This window comes from Somniosus microcephalus, chromosome 7 (assembly GCF_052327205.1).
Source record: "Somniosus microcephalus isolate GS21.2 chromosome 7, FLI_Smic_1.0, whole genome shotgun sequence".
Taxonomy (NCBI): Eukaryota; Metazoa; Chordata; class Chondrichthyes; order Squaliformes; family Somniosidae; genus Somniosus; species Somniosus microcephalus.
This window is the reverse complement of record NC_140993.1, coordinates 260786308-260801281: the sequence shown is the minus strand read 5'-3', so window position 1 is coordinate 260801281 and position 14974 is coordinate 260786308. Positions and strand designations below refer to the sequence as shown.

Genomic DNA, 14974 nt, shown 5'->3' with positions numbered 1-14974 from the left:
GGAGCTCAAAAGCTCCATATGTTTCGACATTAGCGCTGGTTTGTCCGGCAGTTTTGATGGGACGGCAACAGCTCGGTCCCGGATATCACAAAGTTTCCTGTAAAAACAAACACTTCTTCAAAAACACCTTCTATTTAGAGGAGAATGGAGACACCTACCTTCAAGATGTTTACTTCACCCATTTCTTTCAATTGTGCTTATCCTATTTAAATATAAAGAACATAAAAATAGGAGCAAGAGTAGGCCATACGGCCCTCCAAGCCTGCTCCACCATTCAATAAGATCATGGCTGATCTTCTACCTCAACTCCACCTTCCCGCCCTATTCCCATATTCCCTGAGAGTCCAAAAATCTATCAATCTCAGCCTTGAATATATTCATTGAATGACTAAACATCCACAGCCCTCTGGGGTAGAGAATTCCAAAGATTCACAATCCCATGCGTGAAGAAATTTCTCTTCATCTCAGTCCTAAATGGCTGACCCCTTATCCTGAGACTATGACCCCCTAGTTCTACACTCTCCAGCCAGGAGAAACAGCCTCTTAGCATCTATCCTGTCGATCCCCCTCAGAATTTTATATGTTGCAATGAGAGTATTCTTCTAAACTCGAGAGTATAGGCCCAATTTACTCAATATCTCCTCATAGGACGACCCTCTCATTCCAGGAATCTATCTAGTGAACCTAGATATAATTTGCGAATGTTTTTAGCACAACTCTGTCTGACTGGGAAAATATTTTTTTTGTTCTCATACCGAATCAGACCATGGCAGCAAAGTGTGTGACTGGTAGAATGGCAAAGTATGTGTGCGCACGCGAGTGGGGAAGGAGCTGTGTAAAACAAAAAAATGTTCCCACGCGACCAGGAGGATCTGTAAAAGTGACTCTTTTATATAAAAAAATAGGAGCTCCAGCAGGCATCCATATTGGTGATATGCAGTACCTGCAGTGTTCTGCAGAAAAGGATATAATGGCAGATCCCTGGTAGAAAAAATGCAATATTACAAGGCGAACATCTCCACAAGGGTGACTTTCTAAACCTATTCTGGAAAGTCTGAATTGAATTAAAAAATAACTTCCACCATGTTTCCACGAAAATGTACATCCAGATCATTTCAACTATACATAATCTTACCAATGCGCAGGTTTCTTCAGGTGAAGTGGCACTGACGCCATACAACCCTGGAAGATCGAGGGTATGCACGGCGTATTTCTCCAAGCTGTGAAGTAGTGCGGGGGCAAGATGTGAACTCTGACCTGAACCCGGTATCCCAGCCAGCAGTAGCCTTGGTCTGTAAGAGGTTGGTTGGTGATAGGCACACCTAATAAAAAAATGTTTTTAAAAAAAGGCCAGACATTCATGCATGTTTACTGCTCGACTTTGAAAGCCATGCTTACAATATTTACAGCAAGATTTCAGCACAAAAAGAAAAATGTCATTTAAAGAGTTTTGAGAATTGTGTTTTAATGTCAGTAAAGGATGTTAAGTGTAGTGCAAGAATATGGGGAGAATAGCAAGATTGATGTAGGATCTTCAGTTGACACTCCCTCAGACTGTTGCAAAGTTGTGAGGAGTGATACAGATAGCCCTAATCTTCCAAAATGTTGCTTTACAAACCAGTCACCCCGTGGATCACAGAAAAAGACATACTACAGTATTTCTGTGTTTTACTTGTTGACCTCCCATGGCATTGCACACTTGGAGTCATGACCAAGTGTAATCTTCAGGTTAAGTGGGGTTAGAGGGCGGGGATATGTAAATGAATCCCTACTTTAAAGTGATACATTGTCCTTTTTTAAAATTTCCGTTATAAATTATGTCCACTTTTATAAATGTAAACTGCCCATGTAAACTTGCCACACTACAATTTCACCTATCCATTCATCTGTGGTGGCAATGCAGCACCTCTGCTGGCAGGAGGGTATAATTACAGCGTGACGAGTTTACATAAGCAGTTTGCTTTGTAAAGAACGATCTTGCATTTATATAAGGCTTTCATGTCCTCAGGACATCGCAAAGCACTTTACAGTAAATGAATTACCTTTGAAATGTAGTCACACGTTTTGTAGGGAAACATGGCAGCCAATTTGCACATAGTAAGGTGTCACAAACAGCAATGAGATAAGTGCACAGTTAGCCTGTTTTTGGTGGTGTTGGGATAAATGTTGGCCAGGACACCAAGAGAACTCCCTTGCTCTTCTTTGAAGAGTGCCATGGGATCTTTTACGTCCACCTGAGCAGACAGACAAGGCCTCGGTGTAACATCGCATCTGAAAGACAGCAACTCCGACAACACAATACTGCACTGAAGACCCGGAATAGTAAAAGTGGACATGGGAATTAATCATGGAAATAGTTCACAGAAGGTGTGCGTAGATGTAATTTTTTTTTAGATAAATAAAGGACAGATTGGCAAAATTCATTGAATGAGGAAATTAGAAAATGAATCTCCAAGTTTACTACTAAAATTTTGACAACATATATTGGTTAAAGCTTTAAATACTGAACATTCTGTAAGTTTTAGTTAGTTATATTTACTTCCATTTCCTTCTTTTTAAATACAAGTCTCTCACGTTCTCACTAAGTCTCCAAAAACTATTTTTGCACCATTTGTGAGCCAACTCCCGAGGCCTTCCAATTTTGTAACCCCTCTCAAGTGGTGCGGCCAAGAGAAAAATCATAGACCGAGAAAACCCACATGTGGTTCCATCCACTACCTGTACATTCAATTCCTGTGCGGAAGATATTCTACAGAATATAACGGAAATGTTCTTACCTGGTGTAACAGAGGAAGGACCCATTATGTCCCTGCTTACTGGCTGATTTCTGAAGTGGTCCAATTTCAAAAACAGATGGACCTTCATCATCACTGTAGATGCCATCATTTAGTATATGACTTATTCCATCTGGTTAAGGAGAAATCACATCAGTTATGTTCAAATGATTTTAGGGAGCACACGAGGCTATTAAAAGTTACTAATAACCAAAGAACTACCTGGCGATAGCCATCAGCCGGAGTGGAAAGTGGAGATGGGTGTGAATGAATATTCTCCCAGTTATTAGCTCAATACTTTAACGGGCTGTTATACATTCACATATTTAGAAATGAGGGAGTCAGTAGCTTTCCCATTTAAAAAAAAACTCTCATCAAAAGGGAGATCATAATTATTGGATTAAACTACAAATAGACCGATAGGTGGCTATGGATAGCATAAAACACTTGAAACAGGTAGAATAACATTCCATTTTTAATTAGTGATGCCTGGGAGGGAAAGAATGAAGTAGTTAAGAGCACTTTTTTCACAGAGGATTAGAACGTGGAATATTTTGCCAGAAGTGACAATTGAGGTAGAGACTAGAACATCAATAGAAAGAAAATTGCATAATTACTTCAAAATGAAGAATTTTACAGGATATAGGGAAACAACAGAGTGGAGACTTCCCAAGAACCAGCAGCAGCCTAGGCACAACTGGCCCCCTCCTGTCCGAGAATGTCCATGATTTTAAAGAGCTTGGCATCCTATTTACAGCATAAATCTTGCAGTGCTAAAATTGAGGCAGGTTTAAAGTATAATTGTCGATGCCTCTGACTTTGGAGGGAGTGAAGTCTGAGGCACAAATTGGAATCCTGCTTTTTGAGCCAGGATCACTATAAACTGTTGTAGATAGCAAAAGAAAATGTGGCTGTCCCCTGCAGCTGCCCCCCACCCCACCATATTAGATAGTGAAAAGTTTTCACCACCATTTACCTATATAGAGCTTCTCTGGACACTGGTAGGTTTCCTTTTACTGCCAGTCTATTCTCACTGTAGTGGTTATACAACATTACTGGACTAGTAAACCAGAGAACACAAGTTCAAATCCCACTACAGCAGTTTGAGAATTTGGATTCAGTTAAATAAAATCTGGGAATAAAAAGCTGGCATCAATAAAAGTGACCATGAAGCTACCAGATTGTCGTAAAAATCCAACTGTTGCACTGCCGTCCTTACCCGGTCTGGCCTATGTGACTCCAGTCCCACACCATGTTGACTCTTAAGTGCCCTCCAAAGTGGCCTAGCAAGCCACTCAGTTGTCACGGCATCTAGAGATAGGGAATAAATGTTGGCCTTGCCAGTGACGCCCACATCCCGAGAATGAATTTAAAAAATACTGTTGCTAATATCACCCCATATGGTAAATGGGACTAGAAATTCAGATAGGGGCGCCCAGCTCGCCTAGGCGCCGGAATTACCGCTGCGCGCGGAGCCACTTGCGCCAGCGGGAAATTCAGTTTCAGCGCCCCAAGTGGAAGCCGGCCGCTAAACAAGGGTTTCGGCGCCCCGCTTGGGGCGCTGAAACTGAATATCGGCGTGTAAAGTGCCGCAGCGCCACCCACTGCGGCACGGCAGCCTGCGGTACTGCAGGCCTTCCTCTCATTCTTAAGGGGGAGGTGCCTGCAACAGCGCGATCCCCGCTCGCGAGTGCCGGCAAATGAGCCCGGCACCAAGGAGAAGTGCCGGGCTCTCTGGAAACAGCCGGCAATGCTGCGGGGGGGGGGGGGGGGGGGGGTGTAGGAGGCCGGGGAAGGAGGTGCGGGCAGTCGGCCGCCGAAAAAGCGGCCGGCTGCACCTCCACCTTAACTCGCCCCAGTACCGGCACAGGTGGGCCCCGTGTACCGGTCGCTGTTTGCGGCCGGCGCGGGCGAGGCGGCAGCAACCAAATATGGCCAGCGGGGCGCTGCGCACACCGATGACGTCATCGGTGGCGGCACAGCGCTAATGGCTAACGCCGCCATTAGCGCCCCGCTAAATATCGTGGTAGGTTTGCACAGTGGCGCAAAAGCCCTCTTTGGGCGCAAACTAGTGGCGCAGGCCACTGAATTTCTAGGCCATGGAGTTTTAATAGCAGGGGTGGTTGCAATTCAAAAAGGGATAAAATTACTTTAAAAAGAGTTGGAACTGTAAAAAAGCTATACTGATCTGCATACAATTGACACCGGCAGCATACATAATAACCTCACCTATATTGAAGAAATACTATTAATGTTCAGTGGAAACAAAAACAATACCCAAGGGGAGGAAAAGCTACTAATGGCTGTTATACACACAGATGGGAGCTATTTTCCCCAACTCACACCTGCAGACGAGTTTCCAGTGCAGTTTGAAACACTGCCTTCCATTAAAAATGAACAGAGCTTGCCTGGAAGGCACATCTGCTGCCCCATGATGCATTCCCAAGCCTTTGCTTCATCTTTAACCTCTATGTTTGGGTGGGCAGCAAGTTAATATGCTGTCATTTCACCTCTGAAATTCTGGATCTCAATCCAACATGGATTGAAGGGACCAGCTGCAACAATCCTACATGAAACCCATTTTGGCAATATGCACAGAAATGACAATCTCACTCAAAGACCACACACAGATGGCTGGTGCAGGTGGTGAAAAGTTCATACTGGTGCATTAGAGCTGCTCCTGAGGTGGAGCTGAAAGCAAATCATGAGGTAGAGCAGAGCGAGCATTTTATTCTGCATCTGCTCTTGCTGTATCTTAGCTTGCAGTACTTGATGCCAAGTGCCAAAAATGGAAAAATCTTCAGTTAACAAATATCCCTTACCTCACCAGCACAAAGCTTAAACCCACAAAACCAAGACAACATTTATACTTGAGCACTGTACAGCTACTTAATAACCTCGATAGTAGCAGAACTAGTTATATTACTGGGTTTATTTCATGAATAAAAGGCATAAATCAGCACATTGCAAGCCCAACTGAATTATAAAGACTGTTCATGACTGAAATAATCAAAATGGTTTATCTCTTTACTCAGAGAATGGTTAGAATGTGAAACTTCCTACCACAAGTGGTTGAGGTGAATAGCAGATGCATTTAAGGGGAAGCTAGATAAGCATGAGGGAGAAAGGAATAGAAGGATATGTGGATACAGTGAGATGATGTAGGGCGGGAGGAGACTCGTGTGGAGCATAAACACCGGCACAGACCAGTTGGGCCGAATGGCCTGTTTCGGTGCTGTAAATTCTATGTAATTCTCACCAGTCTTACCATTCTTTTTAAAATCTTGCTCTGCGTGTGGGAAAATCTTTTTTAATGCCTCCAGAATTTTACAGAAGGTGTTCTCCAGGAGCGGTCTGACAATAAACGACAGCGCTTGACCAGCCGAGGCCACCATGCGCTGAGAAGCAGGCACGATCTTCTGCATGGCCATCACAAAATCTCGCGCTATGATGTTGATGGAAGATACATCTAGTTGCAATTTCTCATTGGTGACGTAAATCTGGGGGTAACGGCGGCGCAAGGCACACAGTGCTGCTTCAGCGCAGACAGATTTAATATCAGCACCACAGTAACCTATGGAACAAAACAGATTGGTTAGCTAATGCTCACATATTAAGCAGTATTGTTCAATTAGATAAATTCTTCTAACCACACACATAATATTTAAGATTGTGGACAAGTGTACATATCCAGTTTATTCTTCAGTTATCCACTGTACCAGATTGCTTACCTACACACTTTTCTGCCAGTTCTTGGAGAAATGCATCTGATAACTTTGGATTCCAGTCCCTGGTATGGATCTTTAGAATCTCTTTACGGGCCTACAAGCAAATTGGAAAAGGGTCAGAAGACACAAACACAGAACAATTTCATGAATGCACTGGTAGACAACTCATACGCCATTTCTAGTGAAAACTGACTTTATACTTCTGCAAATAGCATTGTTTTCAATTACTCCAAGAACCTAATGCATATGTTTGTATGACCTGAAAAGTGGGGGTTGTGATTTAGACACCAACATGGCTCTGGATTACAGCAGTTTAAGAAAAACAGTAATTTTATAACAGGATAAAACTAAAATCGGTGCCACACAAGAACACAGTGAATGACGCAAACACAAATAAACTAAAAAGTGTATATTGACACTAGAGGTAAAACAGAAACTGCTTCCATACAATGGTTTGTATGTCCAAAGATGTGCGGGTTAGGTTGATTGGCCATGATAAAAAATTGACCCTTAAGTGTTAGGGGGGATTAAATACGTGGGGTTACGGGGATAGGGCTTGGGTGGGATGGCTGTCGGTGTAGGGACCGGGTGCTAGGGTTTGGATGATCAGCCATGATCTCGTTGAATGGCGGAGCAGGCTCGAAGGGCCGAATGGCCTACTCCTGCTCCTATCTTCTATGTTTCTATGTTTAATGCCTTGCCCATGACCAGCAATCAATGGTGCACAGCCCATCAATCCCTGTTAGGTGCACACGCTGGAATAAAACTTCCCTTTCCTCCAGCACGCTGTGAAAATCAAGTTCTCTTCAAATGAAATTCTGCACAAGTCAACTAAAGATTTTGGAAAACATAGGTCAAGTGCTATCATTACCATAATCAAGCTAGCCAAAGGGTAGCATTGGTAAAGATCTGGGGATTTGGCCAGTAGCATGGCTCTCTGCCATAAATGCCGAGTGACATTGACAGACTCCAAAAAATAAACTTAGAGCAGTTGAGAGAAACTGCACATGGTTGTCTTGCCAAAATATACTAATAAACTTTAGTATTAGTAAAAAAATTAGTACTGGAGAAATTAATGGGACTGAAAGCCAATAAATCCCCTGGACCTGATGGCCTACATCCTAGGGTTTTGAAAGAGGTGGCTATAGAGATAGTGGATGCATTGGTTGTCATTTTCCAAAGTTCCATAGATTCTAGAATGGTTCCCGCAGATTGGAAGGTAGCAAATATAACCCCACTATTTAAGAAAAGAGGGAGAGAAAACTGGGAACTAGACCAGTTAGCCTGACATCAGTAGTAGGGAAAATGCTAGAATCTATTATCAAGGATGTGGTAACAGGGCACTTAGAAAATAATAATAGGATTGGGCAGAGTCAACACGGATTTATGAAAGGGAAATAGTTATCTGTTGGGAGTTCTTTGAGGTTGTAACTAGCGGAATAGATAAGGGGGAACCAGTGGATGTAGTGTATTTGGATTTTCAGAAGGCATTCGATAAGGTACCACACAAGAGGTTGTTAAACAAAATTAGGGCTCATGGGATTGGGGTAATATACTAGCATGGATTGAGGATTGGTTAATGGACAGAAAACAGAGAGTAGCAATAAACGGGTCATTTTCGGGTTGGCAGGCTGTAACTAGTGCGGTACCGCAAGGATCAGTGCTTGGGCCTCAGCTATTCACAATCTACATCAACGAATTGGATGAGGAGACCAAATGTAATACAGGTCCACAACCCCTTATCCGCAATTCGAAAAGCTCTGAAAACCGAAAGTTTTTTCGTGGAGCATTACTCGTGTGCACGACATGACCCAAGTGGCACCAAACATGACCCGACGCGGCCGATGCTTGACCCACGCAGGTGTGAGGCGTCAGTTGTGTCTCAGCGCTGCTACCAGTCACACGTGCGTCTGCTGCTCTCTGATACTTTTTGTTATTTTGTGATTTTGAGTTTAATTTCACTGTGAAAATGTCAAAAAGAGCTGCAGATACCCCTATGGTTCTGAAATCTGAAAAATTCCGAATTCCGAAACACATCTGGCCCCAAGGGTTTCGGATAAGGGATTGTGGACCTGTATATCCAAATTTGCTGATGATACAAAGCTAGATGAGAATGTAAGTTATGAGGAGGATGCAAGAGGCTTCAAGGGGATATAGACAGGCTAAGTGAATGGGCAAGAACATGGCAAATGGAATATAATGTGGAGAAATGTGAACTTATCCACTTTGGTAGGAAAAATAGAAAAGCAGAGATTTTTTTTTTAAATGGAGATTGGGAAATGTTGGTGTTCAGAGGGACCTGGGTGTCCTTGTACACGAATCACTGAAAGTTAACATGCAGGTACAGCAAGCAATTAGGAAAGCAAATGGTATGTTGGCCTTTATTACAAGAGGATTTGAATATAACAGTAAAGACATCTTACTGCAATTATATAGGGCCCTGGTGAGACCACACCTGGAGTATTGTGTACAGTTTTGGTCTCCTTACCTAAGGAAGGATATACTTGCCATTGAGGGAGTGCAACGAAGGTTCACGAGATTGATTCATGGGATGGGAGGATTGTCCTATGAGGAGAGATTGAGTAGGCTAGGCCTATATTCTCTAGAGTTTAGAAGAATGAGAGGTGATCTCATTGAAACATACAAAATTCTTACAGGGCTTGACAGGGTAGATGCAGGGAGGATGTTTCCCCTGGCTGGGGAGTCTAGAACCAGGGGGGTCACAGTCTCAGAATAAGGGGTTGGCCATTTAGGATTGAGATGAGGAGAAATTTCTTCACTCAAGAGGGTGGTGAATCTTTGGAATTCTCTACCCCGGAGGGCTGTGGAGACTCAGTCGTTGAGTATATTCAAGAGAGAGATCGATAGATTTTTGAATATTAAGGGAATCAAGTGATATGGGGATAGTGCAGGAAAGTGGTGATGAGTTAGAAGATCAGCCATGATCTTACTGAATGGCGGAGCAGGCTCAAAAGGGCCAAATGGCCTACTCCTGCTCCTGTTTCTTATGTTCTTAATCCTCCCATTTCAATAATCAGAAAGTTACTAGCTTTATATTAATCCATTAGCCAAGCTAACTTGCAAATAGAGCAAGCCACACACTTACATCTTTGTCTGGGAGGCCAAAAAGAAATTCCCTGTCAAATCGTCCAGGTCTTCGTAAAGCAGGATCAATGGAATCCAGTCTGTTTGTTGCTCCTATCACCACAATCTCACCTCTGCTATCCAGCCCATCCATTAGTGCAAGCAAAGTAGAAACTATAGAACTGAAGAACACTTAGAACATTAAAATTTCATCACAGCAGGCAGAGTAAAAATATATAAGCACTATAATTCAAGCCAAGACTTAAGTATAGAAGCGTATAACCAGGGGAATCAAGGTTTTGGGTTTAATCAATAAAAATCACAATCATAAAAATGCAGAATTTGAAGTTGGCGTTTCTGTACAAAAACCAAATTAAAATCTAGGAAAAAAGTGCTCATCAAGGGTTCCCCATAAATCCATTAAAAAAAATACTATCTGGACAATCCCACAGAAATTTATGATCAAATTGATCATCGTGCTCTACATTCTTTTCTTGGTGAATAACGAGGTCCTACTTTTGACCGAAAGAAAAAGAACACAAACTGAACTTGGTGAAATAGGGTAAGGGACAAAAATGGGAAAATAAACATCTAAATATGGAAAAACTTAATGAAAACAGGAGTATATTACTAATATACTCCTTTTCTTTGAAATATGCAACTAAAAACAATTGAACTTTTTCATACAAGAACATAAAAAGGAGTAGGAGTAGGCCTGCTCCGCCATTCAATGAGATCATGGCTGATCATCTGCCTCAACACCATTTCCCCACCCTATCCCCATATCCCTTGATGTCCAAAAATCTATCGAGCTCAGCCTTGAATATACTCAACGATTGAGCAACCACAGCCCTCTGGGACAGAGAATCCCAAAGATTCACCACCCTCTGGAGTGAAGAAATTCCTCCTCATATCAGCCCTAAATGGCCAACCCCTCATCCTGAGACTAGGGACCCTAGTTTTAGACTCTCCAGCCAGGAGAAAACATCCCCTCAGCAGCTACCCGGTCAAGCCCTCTAAGAATTTTACAGGGAAGAGATCCCCAACTTCAGCAGGTCCATTCCAGTTCAGATACATGATATCAAGTAACAAGATGGGGTTACTAATGTACTGAATTTTAACTGGCATCAGGTCGCCATACTAATAACAATGCAAAGTACTTAATCCGGTTTATAAAAAAAACCTCTTTGCATCCTTACCTGTGTATCTGATCCTGCCTGCTGGAGCGAACAGGGGCCAAGCCATCTACTTCATCAAAGAAAATAATTGAAGGACGCATAAGATAGGCCTATAAAAAAAAAAGTTATATGCATCAAACTTTCTTCTCAAAATAATTTAAACCCAGTTAGATTAAGTACCATCTCAGCTGTCTTTACAATGAGGCATTTTATAGACAACACAAAATAAACTGTTTGAAATCAATTACAATAGAAGAAAAATGAAAATGCTTGGAATGGAGAACAGTTGGAAACGGTATACCCCAGGGTCCAGTTCTGGATCCACTTTTGTCCTAGAGGTATATAGAGATGATGATTTGAACTTGGGCACTGAGAATACAATATAGCAATTTGCTGGTGACAGAAAATAGGGGGTTTGCACAAACAGCGAGAGGACACACACAGTTTAACGGAATGAGCAGACAGGTGACAAACGCAATTTTATGTGGAAAAGTGCGATGTAATAAATTTTGGGGATAAAACCAGGTAATAGGAGTATATATTCAACGGCTATATGCTGAAAGGTGCGGATACAGAGAGACCCAAGGGATTAAAATACATAATTCTCTGAAAGTGAGTGAGCAGGTAAATAAAAAGGCCAATAGCATTTTGGGTTTTATAAATGCAATCTGTGCTTAGGCCACAAATGTGTAGTTTTAGGCACCCCATTATAGAAGGGCATTGAAGCCACAGAGAGCGTACTGTGTAGATTTATAAGGATGATGCCAAGGATAAAAAGAAAGACTTGCCTTTCATGACCTTAGGACATCCCTGTTGTAATGTAGGAAACACAGCAGCCAATTTGCTCACAGCAATGTGATAATGACCAGATAATCTGTTTCTGGGATGTTGATTGAAGGATAAATATTGGCCAGCACACCAGGGATAACGCCCCTGCTGTTCTTCGAAATAGTGCCATGGGATCTTTTACGTCCACCCGAGAGAGCAGACGGGGCCTCGGTTTAACGTCTCATCCGAAAGAAGGCACCTCCGACAGTGCAGCTTGGAATGGGAATCGAACCCACAAGCTACTGACTCAGACGAGAGTACTACCAACTGAGCTACGGCTGACACTGCAAACTAGGAAACTAGTTATGAGGAGAGGCTGAAGATATTGGGACTATTTTCACTGGAACAGAGAAGGTTTAGATTTAATAGAGGTTTTTAAAAATGAAGGATTTTGAGTGAATAGGCAAAGACGATGGGGCGGGAAGTCACCGGTGCTCGGTTTTAAGGTGACACAGCCGCCAACGCAAGCCTGAACCAGGAGGCCCGAGGCCGGCACAAAATTGGGCCTCGGACCTTATCTAATCTGTAGAGGTGCGACAGGAGCTTGCCCTTTTTGCATCAATGGATTTAAAGGCTACCTGCCTCGCTGGATAAGTGCTGTCCTAAATGCACGTAGCGCATTACTGTGTGTAAAAGATCTATTTATTTTTTAATGAGCTAGTTAGCAGCTCAAAAATCTGTAGGTTTTAATTTTTTTGAAACACATTTAAATGCATAAACATCACAATGTAAAAAAAAGGACCAAATTTTCTAGTTACCTGATCAAAAAGTAACCTTAACTGTCGTTCAGATTCTCCTACCCATTTACTGAGGCAGTCTGCACCCTTTCGCATGAAGAAGGACACCCTCCGTTCTCCCTGGCTGCACTCATTGGCCAGGGCTCTGGCAACAAGTGTCTTCCCTGTACCAGGAGGGCCATAGAATAAGCAGCCTCTAAAAATTGAAAGATGAACTAATTTTTAAAATAACACTTTTTTTTTTGCATGCTGAAATGTTTACAAAGGAAGACATTTTAAAGTGACAATTAGTTCAGTTCTGATCGATTCAGTCCTACCCACGGTAGCACACCTCCTGTAAGTTAACTGCAGATCATTGCCGACATTGAATAAGGAAACAACATACGACTCAAATTAGCTTTGCTTATGGTTGAAAGAGAACTAGAGGGAATTATAAACATATTTCCCAAAGCTTTTCTTGAACATTTTAACTTCATTATTTAGTTTGATTGCGTTTCATTGGTTATTCTCTATATCCATGCAGACATTCATTTTGTTAAGATTCCAAATCATTTATAAATGTTGTGCGGGTCTGAGCTGAAGCGGGATACGGATGCATTCCAAACAAACAATTAAACTCTGAAGGACAGAGTCTGTTTACTCAACAATTAAACCTTGTGGCCTTAAAGGGATTCAGCTCCACCTCAATAGCAGAATAATGCAACGTGCTTACTCTGTAAACTTCAGCTCATCCAAAACTCTGCTGCCTATATCCTAACTCACTGAGCCCAGTTCACCCATCACCCCTGTGCTCGCTGACTGACATTGGCTCCAGGTTCGGCAACACTTCAAATGTAAAATTCTCATCGTTGGATTCCGATCACTCCATAGCCTCGCCCCTCCCCATCTCTGTAATCTCCTCCAGCCCTACAACTCGGAGATCTCCGTGCTCCTTCAATTCCGTCCTCTTGTGTATCCCCAATTTCCTTCGCCCCACTATTGGCAGCTGTATCGGCACTAAGTTCTGGAATTCCCTCCCTAATCACCTCTCTCCTCCTTTAAGATGCTCCTTAAAACTTACCTCTTTGATCAAAGCTTTTGGTCACCTGTCCGAATATCTCCTTATGTGGCTCGGTGTCAAATTTTGTTTGGTAACGCACCTGTGAAGTGCTTTGGGATGTTTTACTAGGTTAAAGGTGCTACATAAATGCAAGTTGATGTTATAATGCTGTTTGAATAGCACAGCATCATCACCGGACTTTCCATGAGCAACACCACAGCAGATGCTTTAGCACAGAAAGCATCTTGTATCGAGCATGCACGCATTACACTTTGTTACAGATGCAAAAACAATTTTTGAAAAATTCAAGCATTGAGCTGGAGCTCAGAATTTGTGAGCAATTTAACTTCCGCTCTATATGACAGCAGCACTTCACGATCAGCTGGATTTGCCCATTAACAGCAATAGACTTAAAAAGGACAGACTATGTTAGTAGCTAAACAGCATAATTATGTTCCAGACCTCCGACTACCCATGAGCAACACCAATGGGGAGATCAGATAGCAACAGTAAATACAGGACTTTCCTACACTTTAACAGACAAAACAGACAGTTATGCAGTTTACAGATTAGCACAGCATAGGTAAGTGCAGCAAGATCTCAAGCTAAGCATAAAACTTTAATTAAAACCCAATATACAATTTGTATTTTTTGTTATCCTTTAACATACTGACCCCACATTTCAATTAACCACCTCAGTCCCCAATGGACCCATAAAACAGCATTATTTAAATTGATAATCAAAATGGCCTTCCTGTACCTTGGAGGCTGAATCTTAAACCTCTCAAACACTTCAGGGTAAAGCAATGGAAAAACCACCATCTCCTTCAATGCAGCAATATGGTTTGAAAGTCCACCCACACTACTGAAACGAACCTAAGAATATATAACAGAAACAAATGCCACTTTTAACAAGTAATACTAAGATTTTATCTACATGCATTTTTCCTACATATGCTTTCCTCCCAAATATCTGTAAACTAGAATAAACTGGATTGACGTTATCTACGTACCCTTTATACTTCCCCCATTCATGCTATACAGTTCCGATTACAGTATACCTGCCTTCTTTTGCCCACTTTGCACTGCCAAGTTAATAAAAAGTGAATCCGACATGGCTGTTGAGCGGATTCTGCCAAATATAACAATGTATCCTACTGGGCGTGGGGCTCATGCCATCAAACTTGTCAGAATGCAATAGGATTTGAAAACTGCAGATCCCCATAAACATATCAGAAGCAAGTGCACAGTAATACTTCTGGGCACGTGATAAAACGTGGCTTCCAGACAGCACTACGCTTTACAAAACCGGTACTTCATCTGCTTTTTTGTGAAATTGACAGCCAATAGATATTTCATTAAATAAGCAAATACTGTGTATTACTTTGATAACTGCATCTGAAACAGTTGGCACTGCACGACAGTGCAGAAGAGGAAAGCAGTATCGTCAGTATAAAACCTTTTCTGTATATATAAAAGTTTAATGTCTGTAATATTATGATGGTGAGCCTTCATTGTTGTCGATTGGTCTGTGGTCCACGTGTTAACCACATAGAATCTTACACCACAGGCCATTCAGCCCACCCTAGCTTGAGCCGGCTCTTTG

General features: G+C 42.1%; 1 protein-coding gene across 2 annotated transcripts in view; it reads right to left on the bottom strand.

The window, feature by feature from the left end:
• Positions 1-14974, bottom strand: part of atad2 (ATPase family AAA domain containing 2) — an 80937-nt gene that overhangs the window by 30200 nt on the left and 35763 nt on the right. For both annotated transcript variants that reach the window (XM_085993672.1, XM_085993671.1), the window contains exons 11-18: positions 14129-14244; positions 12351-12525; positions 10786-10874; positions 9609-9768; positions 6506-6596; positions 6043-6348; positions 2778-2907; positions 1136-1322 (exon numbers count right to left, since the gene is read on the bottom strand). In XM_085993672.1, the coding sequence (XP_085849798.1) occupies positions 1136-1322; positions 2778-2907; positions 6043-6348; positions 6506-6596; positions 9609-9768; positions 10786-10874; positions 12351-12525; positions 14129-14244 (1254 nt within the window). The remainder of the gene's footprint in view (positions 1-1135; positions 1323-2777; positions 2908-6042; positions 6349-6505; positions 6597-9608; positions 9769-10785; positions 10875-12350; positions 12526-14128; positions 14245-14974) is intronic.